General features: G+C 37.0%; 2 protein-coding genes across 2 annotated transcripts; one reads left to right on the top strand and one right to left on the bottom strand.

Moving 5' to 3' along the window:
- The first annotated feature begins 987 nt into the window (after positions 1-987).
- Positions 988-4,837, top strand: LOC125881286 (slit homolog 1 protein). Its single transcript, XM_049564374.1, has 2 exons — positions 988-1,257; positions 4,067-4,837. Exons 1-2 carry the CDS (start codon positions 988-990, stop codon positions 4,835-4,837), a joined length of 1,041 nt encoding a protein of 346 aa, XP_049420331.1.
- Positions 4,838-9,811: 4,974 nt separating this feature from the next.
- On the bottom strand, positions 9,812-16,139 carry tmem101 (transmembrane protein 101). The gene is made up of 4 exons (XM_049563125.1): positions 15,990-16,139; positions 13,748-13,928; positions 11,516-11,662; positions 9,812-10,638 (listed from the first exon to the last, which is right to left on the bottom strand). Exons 1-4 carry the CDS (start codon positions 16,118-16,120, stop codon positions 10,330-10,332), a joined length of 768 nt encoding a protein of 255 aa, XP_049419082.1. The 5' UTR covers positions 16,121-16,139; the 3' UTR covers positions 9,812-10,329.
- Positions 16,140-17,122: the final 983 nt, after the last annotated feature.

Genomic DNA, 17,122 nt, shown 5'->3' with positions numbered 1-17,122 from the left:
CATGTAACTACAGGGAATTGAAGCCATCACCGTTTCTAATTAATTATTTAAATTTCACAGGCCTCTGGTTTCTCTAAGCTGCTTAATGACATTTACAGCCGTCCTCTCGGCGTCAAAGAGCACTTGACAGGAAATCAGCGGCATGAATTCTTTATTGAAATATATAATTTACAGAGTTAACTGAATAGTGCTGATGCAGCTGCACTGGTGTGGAAAATAGAGCAGTTATTTGTGTGCTTTTGGGCTGCATTACAGCTAAATTTCTGGAACTTTGATGTGGTTTGATTGTAGTTGAATGTTCGCTTATCATCTCTAACATCATCAGACTGTTTTAAAACACCAGTTTGTTCTGGAAAATGTCAAAAAATGATGTCGAATTTCCCATAGTTCAAGTTGACCAAATCAGACGTCTTGTTTTGTTTGATAAATTGTAAAAAAAAAAAACCTTGAATATTTTTATGAGGACAAAATACATGCAAATATTCTCATCTGAGAAGCTGTTTCCAGATATTGTTGCTTACAAAATGGCAGTTAAATCAATAAGTAAAATTATACAGGCTCATTATTTTGCCTGTGTGAACCCCATTCTGCTGATTTCCTCACCAACTCAGACATGTAGTCATGAGAACTCCATATAACCTCACTGTATGTGATGCGATGCAGAAATACTGAGACAAATCAAATGCTATCATGAAAAAAAAACAGCTCCCTGTATCCAAACAGAGTAACAGATGTAAATCCTGATTTTAGGAAAGGATCCAAAACAGACCAGGTTTGCTCCCCAGATAAGGTTGTTTTATGATGATCTGTTTAAGCCCATAATCCCTCTCTAATCAGGAATATTCAATGTCTGCTCATAGAGAATTCACCAACATGACATCAGTGTCAGGTTGTTTGTAGGAAGAATGTAACCATACCTTTCAGCAGGAGCGTCTGACTCTGATGTGAACAAAGATGTCCGTCAGTGGCTGCACAATGCTCGATGCGATGCCACTGCTGCCTCTTCTTCTTCTTCTGAACACAGCCCTGGGCTTTAAGCTGTGTCCCAGCCACTGCCTGTGCTATGAGTCCTCCGAGCTGGTGGACTGCCGGTCTCGTGATCTGGTCCGGGTCCCGGTCAGTGTCCCACACGGCACCTGGCTGCTGGACCTGAGTGGGAACAAGCTGACTGAGGTGCACTCCAGATCCTTTGTGGGGCTGTGGTCACTGAAGATCCTCCTGATGTCCAACAACAGCATCCAGACTCTGCAGCCACAGGTACCACAAATATGAGCTGTGCATTCAATGTTACTGTGCATATTCTGCATTTAAGACTGTTTTAGACCAGAGGTGGGAACACTACTCAGATCAGTAGAATAAATAATAATACTACAAGGAAAAACTTGGCATTCTTAAGTGTACTTAAGTAAAAGCATACAAGTATTATGAGCTGAATGAGCTTAAAATATCAAAAGTAATATGTCATGCAGGAAAATATGGCCTGTCTAATTATTACATTGCATTATATGTTGTGATTTAATCATTATTATTGGTGCGTTTATGTCTGTGCAGCATTTTAAAGTAATTTATACTCATAATACTCTATAAACCATGGAAGCCCAGAGAGGCACACAGGAGACATTGTCTCCTACAGAGGAGAAAAACTATTCAAAGAACAGATCAGACTCTGTTTCTGTTTCTTGCTGACTCGCTTGCTGAGCAGATTGTGTATGTGCGTGTGTGGGAACTTAGATGTCACCAGTGGGGGGTTCTTGTGTGTATGGAAAATAATCCTGCATTTGAAAATAATCCGGCATTTTGTGTTTAGTTAAAGAAGATAAAACCTTTTGTTTTTGGCTGAACATTCAGTGCTCCTTATATGGTGCGCAAATTCTGTACATTTTCTTGAGATAATAATATAATAATAATCTTTATTCATAAAATGTTTTTCAAAACAGAGTTACAAAGTGCTTTACATGTCAATAATTAAAACAAAAAAATGAAAATAACTTTTAAGAACTGATAAAAACACTTAAGTGTGTAAAAACTGAGAAAATAAATGAATTAAAATGAACTTAGAACTCAGTAAAATTAGGAAAGGCTCTCAGATAAAAGTATGTTTTAAGAAGAGATTGTTCTACAGCCTTGGAGCCCTGACAGCAAATGCTCTGTCCCCTTTGGTTTTCAGCCAGACCTCTGGAACAATCAAAAGGCCTCAAAGTACGTCCTATGGCACTAAGACGTCAGAGATTTAGTTGGGAGAGAGGCCATGCATGAAGAGCCTTAAAGTAATCAGTAAAATCTTAAAATCTATTCTGAAACATACTGGGAGCCGGTGTAAAGGGGCTAAAACTGGAGTGATGTGATCACGTCTCTGGCAGCTGAATTCTGAACAGCCTGGAGTCGATTAATAGATTTTTGGGTAACAGTTTACTTGAAGGTATCTGACATTTGACATTAATCAAAGTGACATTACCAGAAGTTGTCTTTGTCATGACAAGTTGACATTACATTTGTTCAGGATGTCCTAATAATGACAACTTGACATTAACATAAAGACATCTTCTGGTAATATCATCCTGTAATATACTGCTAGTTTAATCTATAAAAATGCACAATGTTTTATATTCCAGTTGTAATTCAGTTGATCTTTGTATGTGAACTCTCAATATAGATCTAACTATTACAAGTAAAGCTGTCAACTGCAACTAATGAATATTTTAATTTTTGACTAATTCAATAATACATTTTTCGGTTAAACATTTTGGCTATAAAATGTCAGAAAATAGTAAAACAAAACAAAAAAAGTCTGCCTATTGTCAGAGCCCAAAGTGACATCTGCATGTAATAATAATAATAATAATAATAATAATAATAATTATGATACAAATAATAAACTATTACTACTACTTATTTATACAGCACCTTTCAAAACACAGTTACAAAGTGCTTTACAAACCCAAATAAAAGACAAAGCAAATAAAACAAGATAAAAGCAATAAAATTAAAAAATCACGGAAAGGCAGTTTCAAACAAGTAGGTTTTCAGAAGTGATTTATAAAATGAGACTGAATTTGCGGCCTGATCTCCTCAGGTAGCTCATCCCAAAGTTGAGGAGCTCTGACTGTAAAGGCTCTGTCACCTTTGTGAATTAATCTTGACCTCAGAACAACAAGAAAATCTCAGGGTACGAGAAGGAACACAATAAAATATGTTATATCACTTGGAGCTAGGCCTCTCAGGGCTTTGTAAGTAATCAATAAAGTCTTAAAATCAATTCAAAAAGCAGCAGGAAACCAGTACAGGGAGGCCAGGATTGATGTGATGTGGTCATTTTGCTCATTTTGCCTGATCAAGAGTCCAAAGTCACAAATCATCAAAATTAAAAAACTAAGAAGCTTAAACAAGGAAATGATAAACGTCAGTTTGGCTCCATGAATGACAGGATGTCTGACACTTAAATTTAATGCCTTATATGACCTTTCAAGATGATTTTAAAACCAATTTAAGGCTGATTTTTGAACAGATCATCTTTTCCTTCATCAACGATAGCAAGTAAGTCTAAAGGTTAAGTAGCAGTGAGTCGACAGGTCAGTACAAGTAGGAAGTAAAAAGACAGGACTTTCACTCAGAAGAGCTTGACTCACTTAAAAAAATGATTTTAAAACATGGATAAATAAGTTAGATCAAATGTTTGTAGCAATTAAGAATTCACAGTTTCAAAAGTAAGACTATTTGATGACATTTAAGAACTAATATTTATAAAATTCGTAGACATTTTAAGACTTGTGGAGTACCAGCAGAGACCCTGGAATTATAAACAGGATTGATTCATTATCGAAATTGTTGCTGATTGTTTTGCTCCACTGACAGATTGATTGTTTCTGCTCTGTGGAATAAAAAGCACAATATTTCCCTCTGAAATTAGAAGTATAAAGTAGCGTAGAATAATAATATACAGATACAATAAAGTACAATTACCTCAAAATTAGTAGGCTGCATTTCATAGTCTGCGTAATAAACTTACATTTCACCACAGTTTCTGATCAGCTGGTCACAGTGATGTCTGAACTCTGTCCTGTTCCAGTCTCTGTCCTCGCTGCAGTTTCTGGAGAGGCTGGACTTGAGTTATAACCGTCTGCGTTGGCTCCCTCAGCACTTCTCCCAGAGTCTGTCCTCCCTCAAGGAGCTCCAGCTGCACCACAACCTGCTGCTGCACCTGGACTCCACCTCACTGGGTGACTTTGAAAACCTGAGGAAACTGGACCTCAGCTACAACCGTATCCAGGCGATCGACGTCGGGGCTCTCAGCAGCCTGTCTCGACTGAGCGTCCTCAACCTGGAAGGAAACAGGCTGAACGTGCTCAAAGATGGTTTGTTGAGCCGCCAGCAGAGCCTGGAGGTGCTGCTGCTCAGCCACAACAACATCTCACTGATCGAGACTGAAGCTCTGGCTCCTCTGCGGAGTCTCACTCTGCTCGGTCTCCGTGGAAACCAGCTGGAGCACATCAGGTTCAAGACCTTCCTGCAGCTCCAGACCACCACCACCCACCTTCAGATGGCCCTCAACCGCTGGACCTGTGACTGCGAGCTGCAGCGCGTCTTCGACAAGATCCGTCGTGTTCGCCATCTGCACGTGGACGACTACAAGGACATCATCTGTCGTGCTCCTGCTCAGCAGGTCGGGACCTACCTGGTGTCGCTGGACGGCCATCTGTGCATCGCTGAGACCGCATCGGTCCTCATTATCACCATCACCGTGATGGTGGCTGTGATCAGCACCTTGGTCAAAGCAGAGCGCAACCGGAAGAACAAAAAACCTGTAAGTGATCCCGAGTCAGAGAGACAAGAAAAGTGATGTTTGATTAAATGACCAGAGGCCTGTACTAAGAAGCCTGCTCAACTTACCCAGGATATCTTGTTGTTATCTGGTTTGACTAACCCTAACATCGACCATCCAGATATCAGGTACTACAAATGTGGTTATCAACTAGTTCAGTCAACTCTGGGTTTTCCTATCCAGCCACAAGCACTTTGAAAACAATATCCAAAAATTCACCGTAGGCCAAGACTTAAATTATTTGGAGGTATCACCAGGCTGTATGTGACAGTAGTATAGAGTATGTTTTGGACATTCTTAGACTTTCGTCCATGGATACTTGTTTCTTCAGTGATGTGACTGGTCAGAGGTCGGGTGTTGACAGGTTGTGGTCAGGTTAGCTGTTCAGCATCAGTTACCATGGTGATTTATCCTGGTAAAAAGAGAACCAGCTTTGTAGTACTGAAAACCCAGAGTTAACCCCGAAGTCACCTCGCTAACTCAAATCCTGCTTGGTAGTACAGGCCTCAGGTGTTCTGGGGCTGAGGTGCAGCCTGGTGTTGGACATTGTTGCCCCATAGGTTGTATATAGTGGCCCTGAAACCACATGTCGGACTTTAGTTTAATGTTTAGATCTCCTTTTAAGCTTTCTTTCTTTATAATGTCCAGGAATGGAAACTATTGTAACAGAAAGCAGGGAAAAAAGCTCCATGGTATGTGCAGGAATCTTAAAGTTAACTTTAATACCCATAACAACCTTTTTCCATGACCCTTTCGATACATTTTAAAACCTCATTCTCTCTTAGAGCTCCAACCTGCTATGTTGACAACACACTTTAATTTACATTTATTATACTTTGATTGTAAGATAGCACAACTGAATAGACTTACTTTGTGATAACTCCCAGGTTACTGTGTCAGTGCAACATAATTCAGATAGACGAGAATGAACTGACTGACCGAATGCATACTTTAGTAGTTGTAGTTATGTGGAGGGCGTTTAATCACCCACAGTCCATTTCAGTAGCATACATTTAAAATGATTAAATTTGCGTCAATCTGTGTCCCCCAAACTAACATCTGTCAGGTTATAAATGACAACTTATAAATTAACTCTATTAAGTTACATGCTGAAGATTATTGTCCATGAATTTGGACGACATGCTATACTATGACTTTTTTTCATGTTTTAGGACGACATGCTATACTATGACTTTTTTTCATGTTTTAGGACGACATACTATACTATGACTTTTTTCATGGTTTTGGACGACATGCTATACTATGACTTTTTTTTCATGATTTTGGACGACATGCTATACTATGACTTTTTTTCATGATTTTGGACGACATGCTATACTATGACTTTTTTCATGGTTTTGGACGACATGCTATACTATGACTTTTTTTCATGTTTAGGACGACATGCTATACTATGACTTTTTTTCATGGTTTTGGACGACATGCTATACTATGACTTTTTTTCATGTTTTGGACGACATGCTATACTATGACTTTTTTCATGGTTTTGGACGACATACTATACTATGACTTTTTTCATGTTTTAGGACGACATGCTATACTATGAACTTTCTTTCGTGGTTTTGGACAACATGCTATACTTTGACTTTTTTTCATGGTTTTGGACGACATGCTATACTATGACTTTTTTCATGGTTTTGGACGACATGCTATACTATGACTTTTTTTCATGGTTTTGGACGACATGCTATACTATGACTTTTTTAATGATTTTGGACGACATGCTATACTATGACTTTTTTCATGGTTTTGGACGACATGCTATACTATGACTTTTTTTCATGATTTTGGACAACATGCTATACTATGACTTTTTTATGATTTTTTGGACGACATACTATACTATGACTTTTTCATGGTTTTGGACATGCTATACTATGACTTTTTTGCAGGTTTTGGACGACATGCTATACTATGACTTTTTTATGGTTTTGGACGACATGCTATACTATGACTTTTTCATGGATTTGGGCGACATGCTATACTATGACTTTTTTTTTCATGTTTTTGGACGACATGCTATACTCTGACCTTTTTTTCATGGTTTTGGGCGACATGCTATACTATGACTTTTTTTCCTGATTTTGGGCGACATGCTATACTATGACTTTTTTTCATGGTTTTGGACGACATGCTATACTATGACTTTTTTTCATGGTTTTGGACGACATACTATACTATGACTTTTTTCATGATTTTGGACGACATGCTATACTATGACTTTTTTCATGGTTTTGGACGACATGCTATACTATGACTTTTTTTTCATGTTTTTGGACGACATGCTATACTATGACTTTTTTTTCATGGTTTTGGACGACATGCTATACTATGACTTTTTTTCATGGTTTTGGACGACATGCTATACTATGACTTTTTTCATGGTTTTGGACGACATGCTATACTATGACTTTTTTCATGGTTTTGGACGACATACTATACTATGACTTTTTTTCATGTTTTGGACGACATGCTATACTATGACTTTTTTCATGGTTTTGGACGACATACTATACTATGACTTTTTTCATGTTTTAGGACGACATGCTATACTATGACTTTTTTTTCATGGTTTTGGACGACATGCTATACCATGACTTTTTTTCATGGTTTTGGACGACATGCTATACCATGACTTTTTTTCATGTTTAGGACGACATGCTATACTATGACTTTTTTTCATGGTTTTGGACGACATACTATACTATGACTTTTTTTCATGATTTTGGACGACATGCTATACTATGACTTTTTTCATGGTTTTGGACGACATACTATACTATGACTTTTTTCATGTTTTAGGACGACATGCTATACTATGACTTTTTTCATGGTTTTGGACGACATGCTATACTATGACTTTTTTCATGGTTTTGGACGACATACTATACTATGACTTTTTTCATGTTTTAGGACGACATGCTATACTATGACTTTTTTCATGGTTTTGGACGACATGCTATACTATGACTTTTTTTCATGGTTTTGGACGACATGCTATACTATGACTTTTTTTCATGTTTAGGACGACATGCTATACTATGACTTTTTTTCATGGTTTTGGACGACATGCTATACTATGACTTTTTTTCATGTTTAGGACGACATGCTATACTATGACTTTTTTTCATGTTTAGGACGACATGCTATACTATGACTTTTTTCATGGTTTTGGACGACATGCTATACTATGACTTTTTTTCATGTTTTTGGATGACATGCTATACTATGACTTTTTTTCATGGTTTTGGACGACATGCTATACTATGACTTTTTTTCATGGTTTTGGACGACATACTATACTATGACTTTTTTTCATGGTTTTGGATGACATGCTATACTATGACTTTTTTTCATGGTTTTGGTAGACATACTATACTATGACTTTTTTCATGGTTTTGGACAACATACTATACTATGACTTTTTTTCATGGTTTTGGACGACATGCTATACTATGACTTTTTTCATGGTTTTGGACGACATACTATACTATGACTTTTTTCATGTTTTAGGACGACATGCTATACTATGACTTTTTTCATGGTTTTGGACAACATGCTATACTATGACTTTTTTCATGGTTTTGGACGACATGCTATACTATGACTTTTTTTTCATGGTTTTGGACGACATGCTATACTATGACTTTTTTTTAATGGTTTTGGACGACATGCTATACTATGACTTTTTTTTCATTATTTTGGACGACATGCTATACTATGAATTTTTTTTCATGTTTAGGACGACATGCTATACTATGACTTTTTTTCATGGTTTTGGACGACATGCTATACTATGACTTTTTTTCATGTTTAGGACGACATGCTATACTATGACTTTTTTTCATGTTTAGGACGACATGCTATACTATGACTTTTTTCATGGTTTTGGACGACATACTATACTATGACTTTTTTTTCATGATTTTGGACGACATGCTATACTATGACTTTTTTCATGGTTTTGGACGACATACTATACTATAACTATTTTTCTTGGTTTTGGATGAGATACTATACGATGACTTTTTTTCATGGTTTTGGTAGACATGCTATACTACGACATTTTTTCATGGTTTTGGACAACATACTATACTATGACTTTTTTCATGGTTTTGGACAACATACTATACTATGACTTTTTTTCATGGTTTTGGACGACATGCTATACTATGACTTCTTCATGGTTTTTGAAGACATGCTATACTATCACTTTTTTCATGGATTTGGACGACATGCTATACTATGACTTTTTCATGGTTTTGGACGACATACTATACGATGACTTTTTCCATGATTTTGGACGACATGCTATGCTATACTATGATGTTTTTTCATGGTTTTGGTAGACATGCTATATTATGACTTTTTTCGTGATTTTGAGCGACACGCTATACTATGACTGTTTGTCATGATTTTGGATGGCATGCTATACTATGACATTTTTTCTTGAATTTTCATGATATCACTATGACATACTATTCTATCACTGTTTTGTAAACACTAAAAAAACAGTGACATAAGTAATAATATGACATACATACTTGACTTTTTTATGAAATTCAGCATACATACTGCACCATGGCTTTGTCATCACACAAGTCACAATATAGCATGCATCATATGGCATGCCATAGTTTGAATTTTTTGGTACAGTATACTGTGAAATACATTATTTGAAAATTGTTCATGAGTTTTTAGTTACATAAGGATTTTAATTCTGCGCAACACTGTTCATTTTCTGTAAAGTTGAGGTGATAATTAATATCAAAATCAGTGGTACTGCACCATAATCAGTTTTTGCACGATTCAGTGTTTTAATGGGACTCAAGTTAAACAAACAAAATACTCTAACATGGATAGTAACCTGCAGCATGTAACTAAATTGAGTTGCTTCATTTAAAGTCTTTACACAGAACATTAAAAGTTGTGCTTATTAAATTTAATAAAATTGACATTAATGCACAAGTGTTAATCAACACAAATAAACAGTTTATTACCAAATGCATTGTAGCACTCCCATTTCACAGAAAATGCCACATAGGTTAAACTTTAAGTTTCCCTTTATTTGCAAAATACTTAAACAATATACTGTAAAACATTATACCATTTAAGACTATAATTTCTGGAGTAAAAGTATTTTCCCTGTAGATATACGGTACCAATACTCAGTGTCATGTTTCAGAGCATAACAGACAAAAACATGTAAACATGAATCTTAATAAATTATTAAATTGCGAAATGGAAGCTCATGTTTGTTTGGTTTTTTTTGTTGTTGTTGTTTTTGCAAAAGCAAAGTTACGATCTGGTAGGCAAAGACAATCGATGCGGCTTACATCCAACAGTCTCAGTTTAGTGTGTTTGAATCCTGAGAGGTCACTGAGCGACAGCAGTTCTGTGTACAAAGTCGGACTGTGACGTAAAGGCCAACCATCTAATCCTTCACTGACACCTCGATTTGTAAAAGTTGTCTGTGAGAGCCCAAGGGTTCAACCGTCAGTAGCCAGGATCAGCACAGCGCCAAAGATGCCCACGTTATGTCCTATCAGCTTCATCTGGTTCCAGAACTCCACCTTGCGAGTGTGGTGCCAGTAGCCAAGGTTGCCGTCAATGAGCAGAATAACCAGAGGCAGGACGGTGGCTAGGATCTGAGCGGCTATGCGGATGTAGCAGCCAGACAGGAAGGCCAGAGCCAGCACCCCAAACAGCACCTCGAGCAGTATTAGAGTGATTTCTCCTCCAGTGATGTGGTTCAGATAGGCCTGCTGGTCCTCTTTGCTGTGCTGGAGGGAGTACACCTAGTGGGGGGAAGTGATACTGTGTTAATAGAATGACGCTGGAGACAGGCTTTGGTTTGTATTCTGTTTGATGACTAATGTATTTTAAGAAGTTGTGTGATTATTTTTAAATATGCCATAGTACAGTATGACATTAAAAAAAAGACTCACAGTATAGTATGACAAAATTGTCATCATGTCATATTATGCTGAAACAAGTCACAGTATAGCATGTTGAAAATGTCATAATAAAGTATGCCAAAAAACGTCATAGTATAGCATGTCGTCCAAAATCATGAAAAAAGTCATAGTATAGCATGTCGTCCAAAATGATGAAAAAAAAGTCATAGTATAGCATGTCGTCCAAAATGATGAAAAAACATCATAGTATAGCATGTTGTCCGAAATCATGAAAAAACGTCATAGTATAGTATGTCGTCCAAAATCATGAAAAAAAGTCATAGTATAGCATGTTGTCCGAAATCATGAAAAAAAGTCATAGTATAGCATGTCGTCCGAAATCCTGAAAAAAGTCATAGTATAGCATGTCGTCCGAAATCCTGAAAAAAGTCATAGTATAGCATGTCGTCCGAAATCCTGAAAAAAAGTCATAGTATAGCATGTTGTCCAAAATCATGAAAAAAGTCATAGTATAGCATAGTAGTTAGTCATAGTGAAAAAAAAATGTAATACTATATTATATCATAAAAAGAAGTCACAGTATAATCTGCCAAAAAATGTCATAGTATGTCAAAAAAAAGAAATAGTACAGCATAACATAAAAATATCAAGATTGCCACAAAACAAACAAACAAGTGATTGCCATAAAATGGTGTGGTGTTGTATGCCAAAAAAAGTCATAAAAACAAATAACCTATCTCAGTGAACAGGGTCTTACCATGCAGATGAGGTAGATTCCCAGGAAAACTTGTCCAGTGGACTGGAGGGATCTGCTGCGAGGTTTCTGTCTGTACACCTCCCCCGCTCCACTGGCCAGAACCAGAAAACCTCCAATGATTGCCAGCGCTCTGGAATACATCCGTACCTGCAGGGTCACAATGTTCAGGCTGTTATAACCTATGACACACTTCTCCTACAATGTCAAACTCTGTTACAACAATCTACTTCTAGTGGTGGCCCAGATTCTTTTTTCTTCCATGTGTGACACAGATCTGCTTTTAATTTTTGAACACTGATGTCGGCCACTTTCACATGTGCGTCTAAATCTGAATCATATCTTAATTTTGTAGAAATAAGACATCTGTCTGAACAGTAGAAACTCAGCAGGTGAGGTAAAGAGGTGTGTAACACTGCATTAGTACTGTTGCTTCATTGCAAACAAAAACAGGAGTGGATAAAGTGCTTGTTTAAACGCATTTTAAAAGAGACGGCTGATTTTAAGAGTTCAATGCAGTTGCAATATCAAGAGCTCAGGATCTGAAGTGGCTGTGACAGGATAACTAACTACAACATATTTCCTATCCTAGGAAATATGGTATCAGATATGGGCCATAGAAAGAACATATGTTAGCTGTTAATCATAACTGTGCACTTAACTCTTGCAATGTCAGCATAGCCTAAGGCCCTGTCTTTACGTATAGAGATATTTTGTGTACAAATACTCTCATCTGTCTTTTGGCCTCTCGTCTCCAGGAACACTGAGTTTTAGGTCACTAAAACTGGGAAAATCTGCACCTTAGAAAATCTCGAGTTTGTTATTTGGTCCACCTCAGTGTCTGGGGTTTAAAGTCCGCCATTGTGTCGCCTCTCCCACTGTCTTTGAGGATGTTCCAGCCAACCTCATCGGGCAGTTGGCTGATGTGGGAGTGGCTGCCTTGATTGACCTCACCTGGGCCTCATGTTTTAACTCCCTCTCTATTCCTACAGCAGACGTGCATCATTGCTTTTTGGTTTGCACCTTCAACACCTCCACCGTACAACTAACACGCATCCATGCATGGCTTTCATTACTGACTTTGCCTTTGGTTTTTTATGTTAATCTTAGTTTAATAAACAATGCTTGTTTTAACTAGATCTTTTGTGTCGACTCCCTACTTGTCAGATTCACTGAGACAGTTTGACATCATAAACAGTCAGATAACAAACTGTCAGACGATGAGACAATGTCAAGCGTGGGATTGTTGTTGATGAGGACTGAAAGAAAAACTTTGTCCAGAGTATCACGCTAATCTTTAACTGAGCTCCACTCTACTTATATCAAAGGGTAAGTAACATTTTGAAAAAGGTAACACCAAGATGATAATACACAGGTATAATTATACACCAGGCAGGGACTCATGGATTATGTTTACAATTGAGGTAATAGTGAAACATACTTTTTCTCCATTTATCGTGGGAACATTCCTGTGAACAAGTTATTAAAAGTAGTGGAGGGTGGTATCATAAACTACAGTCTACTATTGAGTCTGCCTAGCTGTGTTCATTGGAGGACAGGTCGCTCCTACAATCTGACTATCCAAACAATAATATTAACTTTCAGTGGCAGCCTTTAATGCCATTTCAAGGACAGTTCTCTGCCAGAATGGTTCAAATTAATGATGGATTTTGCCTCTTTGGAATCTCTGACAACATGGACTAATAACAATAAAGGAAATTTCTATAAAGTTTGGTCTCATTTTTTCATGTCTATAAAAAGTAATTAAATGTTCCCACCATTTTACTGTAAAAATGTGCTGCCCCCATTTTGTGTGTCAAATTTGATTTGTACTTTTCTACATGTCTGAGTTTGTCTACTTTGATTTGTTTGAGATACTTAAATGTGACCAGATGTGTTGTGCTCGTTCTGTTAACTATATACTGAAAGGATGTTGCCTCGTGTTGCATTATGGTCTTCATGTGTATGAAAAGTTATGGAAAAACTTCAATTACAAAACAACAAAAAACTTGTGGTGATGCTGGCACTATTGTCAGATAACCTAAAATAATTTGTCATTAATAAAAACATCATGATGAATATTTGTGTCATGAGAAACGTTAAGCCTCAGGCTAACCTCTACAACACCACAACTGATATTTGACTGGTGTATGATGATACCTGCATGTTCTTATCAGGCGCACACGGGTAACTGAACAGCAGCTTTGTTACTGTAAACCACAGAAGGTGACTCACCTTCAGCCAGTCCCCGTAGTACACCTGCTCTCCAACGTATGATGCGTACGTGCTGACGGCCAGCTGTATGGCAGCAGCCATTGCAAACCACCTCCTCTTCACCCCAAATGACATGAAGCTGGCGCAGAGCACTGCAGCACCCATGTCCACGTACAGGTACGGTACACTGATGTCTGGCTTCCTGCAGATGACAACAAATGAAAGCACTTTAAATCAAACTTTATCTTGTACAGCAGCTGCTTTATTTATAATCATCTGCTGTATGTTGTCTGTCTACTATTACTGCATCTGCAGTATTGACAATAAAATTGTTTTAAGAAGGGCTTTAACTACTCATTTTTAGTCACTGATTCATTTATCAACTGTGATTACTCATTTAGTTTCATTTATAATTACATTAACAATAATACTGCTCAACAATCATTTGATATCATCATTATCATGCAAGATGAAAACCTGACTCTTGAGCTGCTGTAATGTGTAAATTTCCCTGGTGTGGAATTAATTAAGTCTTCTCTTATCTCAAAATAAATATATATATATATATATATATTTTTTTTTTTTTTTGGCGAAAATCTGCCACTCACTGTCATTATTATTTTTATAGTTATGTTGTGAGATCTTTAACATTTTTATTACTGGATTTTGTCTTAGTAAAACCAAATAATAATTTAACTTTTTAAATATTTTAACACACATTTTTACCCCAAAATTTAATACTATAACCCATGCTATGCTATGACCAGCAACATTTTGATATTCCCTTTTAACTATAAAGGTATACATAATAGGGTGAGAACCAGAGGGGCATAGGTGAATTGATTTCTACCTTAAACATCAAAACTTCATGAACATCAATGACAACACACATAATGTTACTTAATAATAATAATAATAATAATAATAATAACAGAAAACTTTCACCTTTCATAAAAGAAATGCAGCACAAAGTGGTTTACAATAAGAGCATTATAAGCAGAGTGCTTCATATGAAAATAGACATAATGGACATAAAACAGACAAACAAGGCAATTCAATTTAAAAGGACATTTAAAAACTGTTAAAAACGTGGATTAACTGATTCAACAACTTTTCTATCTTATTAATCAAAATCTCATTCAGTATTTCTTCTTGTGTCACCTCTCAGGCCTCTGACATCAACTATAAATCATAAAATCAAGTAAGATACAACATTTTAAAAGTTTCGCAGCAGCGTGAAGTGTAATAACTGAGTTTCAGACGTGTATTAGGAAAGTCAGAGCAAGTTAAAGGCTAAAGTGACCAGATATGTTTTTGGCCTTGATGCACCACAGATTTTTTTGTTTACTGTATTTCAGCGACAAAAGCACAAACTCTTTATCAGGTATAGAGGATTCAAAATTGATTTTTATTTCATTTTATAAAAACAACTGAATCTCGACTCAGCTCTTGAACCAGATGGGGATGTAATTTGATTTTTCTCCACGTCGGCCAACCCATCGTTTGGTGTCCATTAACAGCTAACCCAGCAGTCAAAAAACCTACAGGTGGCTTCTGTGTTAAACGCAAGCAACTATTCACATTCACATAGCATCATGTTTAAGTAACAATCCAGTAAAAACTGAGCACTGTCTTTGTGCTACATGTTCCATAAATAAAAAGGTTTTATTAAAAATGCACCTATTAGAGACTGAGAGGGGAATTAACTCAGCTTAAAGCGACAGGCAGGTATGACAAATGGTGTATACATTTTCCTCAGAGTTGCCATAATTACAGGACCATTCAGAGGGTGTGGTTGTCTGAGCAGGTCTGAGGAAGACCAGCCCACCACAGACTAAAACAATACACACCCAGTTTACATCGTAAGAGATTTAAACCACCATTAGCAACGCACCACAAAAATTACAGCCTGTCCTCCTGTCCGAGGGAAAATTACAGACCGAGGAAAATGTAACTTGTCATTTTAATTTAAACAACTCCATGTGGCTGCAACTTTCTGCCTGATGTTGAGTCTAATTGCTGAAACATAACCCCTGTTGAGTTAGCTAGTTAGCAGGTTAACACCTTCAACAGAAAAGAAACGATAAAGTTAGCTAGCTCGCATGTTGTCCGGTAATTATTTAACTATAAAACGTTACTGCTTCGATAGTTAACGTGATAATGAAGTGTGTTTTCGTACAAGACGGATGCTAAGATTTGCTGTTAGCTAGTTTGGAAGCTAACGTTAGCTACTCTACAGTGCTCCATTTGGCGCTCTTTTTACCTTTTAGAGTCCGCTCGCTCAGCGAACAGCATCAACATGCTGAAGCAGTTCCAAAACCCGAACCGGGTCAGAATAAACCCTCCTAACTGGCTGAGAAACCGTAACGTCTGCTTCCTACTGGGAGCTGCCATTGCTGCTGCAATCTATCCGCCAACGACACTGAAGCTACTCGAAGCACTTCCGGTCAAAATATTCACACTTGTCGAAATAAAAGCATGCGCCTACCTGCGTGTATTGGAGGCAGCTTCGGCACAGGCGCCTATGCTCTTATTTTCAAAAGCGGTTGTGATGTAGCACAAATACGCCCTCCTATTGGCTGATATATCCAAGTGGGCGGGGCAGATTTGCTCTTTGGAGCAGGGGGAGTATAAAAATGTTCGACACCGACACCTGCTGGACAAAGTAGATCATCACAGAGGGAGGAAGTCATCAGGGGAAACTGTGTCTGAGGCTACTGACCTTATTATCTCTCTATTATTTTCTATCTAGTTAATTAAATACTGGTTCTTATTCTGCTAGTTTTGATGCATTTTATGTCTCTGTTTTAGATCATTCTTACCTAGCTACTAACTCAATTTTATGAGCTAAACAGCTTTTTGTTGGGTGGGAGGGTTTGGGTTTTCTCTTTTCTTTTTGTTTTCTATTTGGATCTTTGTTGTTTTTAACCTCTGTGAGGCACTTTGTGTTACTGTTGTATGAAAAGTGTCATATAAATAAAGTTGATTTGATTTGATTTAAAAAAAAAAAAAAAAGAAGCTCAGTAATACTAGTACTAGGAAGGAATTACTACTGAGTTCAGTTTATTATTCAAACACTCATGAAAAATATTAAAAAATAATTACATAAAATAATAAAATAATTAGGAACTAGGGCTATAAATACTGATAATTTTCACTTTTGATAAATCTATTAATTTTTTTAAAGACTCATCTATCAGTCTAATCATTTAGTCTGTACAAACCACAGGAAAATGCTTATAACCAGAACAGTAGCCAGAATTTTACAAACACTCTTTTTTTTCCTCTGTATTAACCGTTGGTTTAACAGATTAAATTTTTACAGCAAATTTATTGCCAACCATTTTTCAAAGGTTTCCCCACAATGCCAGGAATATAATTATATGAAAATACAAA

Source organism: Epinephelus fuscoguttatus, linkage group LG20 (assembly GCF_011397635.1).
Source record: "Epinephelus fuscoguttatus linkage group LG20, E.fuscoguttatus.final_Chr_v1".
Taxonomy (NCBI): domain Eukaryota; kingdom Metazoa; phylum Chordata; class Actinopteri; order Perciformes; family Serranidae; genus Epinephelus; species Epinephelus fuscoguttatus.
The sequence above is the reverse complement of the archived record's forward strand: the minus strand, read 5'-3'. Positions and strand labels throughout refer to the sequence as shown.

Coding starts and splice junctions, on each gene's coding strand:
- LOC125881286 (XM_049564374.1), top strand. CDS start 988: ATGCCACTGCTGCCTCTTCTTCTTCTTCTGAACACAGCCCTGGGCTTT. Junction 1,258..4,066: donor TCCAGACTCTGCAGCCACAG/GTACCACAAATA, acceptor GTCCTGTTCCAG/TCTCTGTCCTCGCTGCAGTT.
- tmem101 (XM_049563125.1), bottom strand. CDS start 16,120: ATGGCAGCTCCCAGTAGGAAGCAGACGTTACGGTTTCTCAGCCAGTTA. Junction 13,929..15,989: donor GAGCGAGCGGACTCTAAAAG/GTAAAAAGAGCG, acceptor TGTCATCTGCAG/GAAGCCAGACATCAGTGTAC. Junction 11,663..13,747: donor ACTACGGGGACTGGCTGAAG/GTGAGTCACCTT, acceptor GTGACCCTGCAG/GTACGGATGTATTCCAGAGC.